Genomic DNA, 1,758 nt, shown 5'->3' on the forward strand with positions numbered 1-1,758 from the left:
TTACAGCATTCCAGGATGTCTCTACCTTGCTTGGCTTTTAGTGAAAATATAAAAAAGGACAAGAAAAATGTGCTTTTGGGTGTTCATTCGCCTAAATGATCTGAAGGAGAAAAAATGAATTATAATCACTTCCTGTCCAAGTTACCATCGAAGTACTTATGGCAGTGCCCTTTTCCAATACAGGAGTTCCTTCCAGGGCCGCATCAGACTGACATTCTCTCTCACACACTCGGTGCAGCTGCCTCAAACTTTGAATTTGAAATTTTCTAATGGAAATCCTCCCTCCAGTGAGCAGGTGGCCTGGCGCCAGGACCGCTGGAATCAAATGTTCCTCCTGCAGCAAGTTCTTAGATGAAAAACCAGGAAAGGACCGGCCAGCGTGGGGGAAAAGCCAGCTCTCTTCTGCTACTTCAGATAAAGAATGACTCCTAAAACCCAGCCATGGAGGCTGAGTCACAAATGCTCGAGTCTAGAGTAAGCTCCCCAGCAAGCGTCCCACGCACTGTCATTGCCTGAGACCTTTAAAATACAAACACGTCAGGTGAGGCCGTCTGCCGCCTTTCTGTGCCACCTTACAGATGAGTCTCATACTTCACCTCATTTTCCCCCATGCCTGCAGCGTCACAATCAGACGTGTGCACAAGGCCTCGGCGGGGAGCTGCACTTTGGGGGACATTCGCACGCAGCTCCAGGAAGATGTTTCCTTTCTAGTCCTTATTTACGCACGAAACGGGATGGCATTGCCATAGGAATCACTCCAAACTTCATTTTCCCAAGCACAGAGCAGCCTGCATGGTGAACAAGCAGACAGACGTTCAGTATATAGTGTGTACGTCCAGAGTGCGTGCTTGTCACGGCAGGCTGTAAGCTCTGAATCTGGCTCCACCTCGGGAAAGCAGGAGGGAAAAGCGGGCAGGCAGCCTCTTTGCACCTGTGGCCGTTAAACACTCCTGTCAGTCAGAGCCCTCCCGCCGGCCTCCATCACCCCCAGAGAGGAGAGAATAATTTTTTATTACGTACTATTATTGTATATATCTAGGGTGTACAGCACCATGTTTTGATATACTTATAAATAGTGAAATGAACACTACCGTCAAACAAATCGGCATACCCATCCCCGTCCACAGTTGCGGTTCTGTGTGTCTGTGGCAGGAGTCGACTCCCTTGGCGGATTTTCGGTATGCAGCCTCATCAGCTGTAGCCTTCTTTCCTCACGTCACTCTCCAGACCTCCTCACTCTCCTGAGTGCACATGTGTCCGGGGAACTTTAGAGCAAGCAGCTTAGCAGAGGCCATTCTCTTTACTGAGTCCTTGTTGATTGCCTGCTGAGTGAAAGGCTGGTGGCAGACACAGGTGAGCCCAGCACGGACTCCGGGTGTGTCCCTGGCGTGACGAGGTCAGCACGGTCGCGCTGGAACACGTAAGAGCCCCTGCTCCACCTCCCTGTGGACAAACAACTATTCCAGTGTTCACGCGCCCTGCTGATTGCGAAGCTCTGACCCCCGAGAGGGTGCTGTCTGGCAGTGAGAGCAGAACGTGGAGGGCAAATAATCTGCTTCAGAACCACATGCTCTGACATCCCAGCTCTTCTCCATGTCATGCGACCTGGATTTATTTGGAAATAGCTTCCACTCTTTGGACTTCAGGCTTCTCATCTATGAAATAGATATGATGATACTGACCTCATTTTGTTGCTTTGATGATTACATGGCCAACATGAAACACCCGTCTTGGTATCCAGTGCAAACGGCACTGAAG

At 50.0% G+C, this 1,758-nt stretch overlaps 2 protein-coding genes across 2 annotated transcripts in view; both read left to right on the plus strand.

Annotated features, from left to right (window-relative positions):
- The window catches only part of ADARB2 (adenosine deaminase RNA specific B2 (inactive)), a 452,434-nt gene that overhangs the window by 185,874 nt on the left and 264,802 nt on the right, over positions 1–1,758 (plus strand). The window lies entirely within an intron of this gene.
- The window catches only part of LOC141585299 (uncharacterized), a 36,119-nt gene continuing 35,441 nt past the window's right edge, over positions 1,081–1,758 (plus strand). The window contains exon 1 of the mRNA XM_074403514.1: positions 1,081–1,178. Coding sequence (XP_074259615.1) covers positions 1,081–1,178 — 98 coding nt within the window. The remainder of the gene's footprint in view (positions 1,179–1,758) is intronic.

Source organism: Saimiri boliviensis, chromosome 8, assembly GCF_048565385.1.
Source record: "Saimiri boliviensis isolate mSaiBol1 chromosome 8, mSaiBol1.pri, whole genome shotgun sequence".
NCBI classification, from domain to species: Eukaryota; Metazoa; Chordata; class Mammalia; order Primates; family Cebidae; genus Saimiri; species Saimiri boliviensis.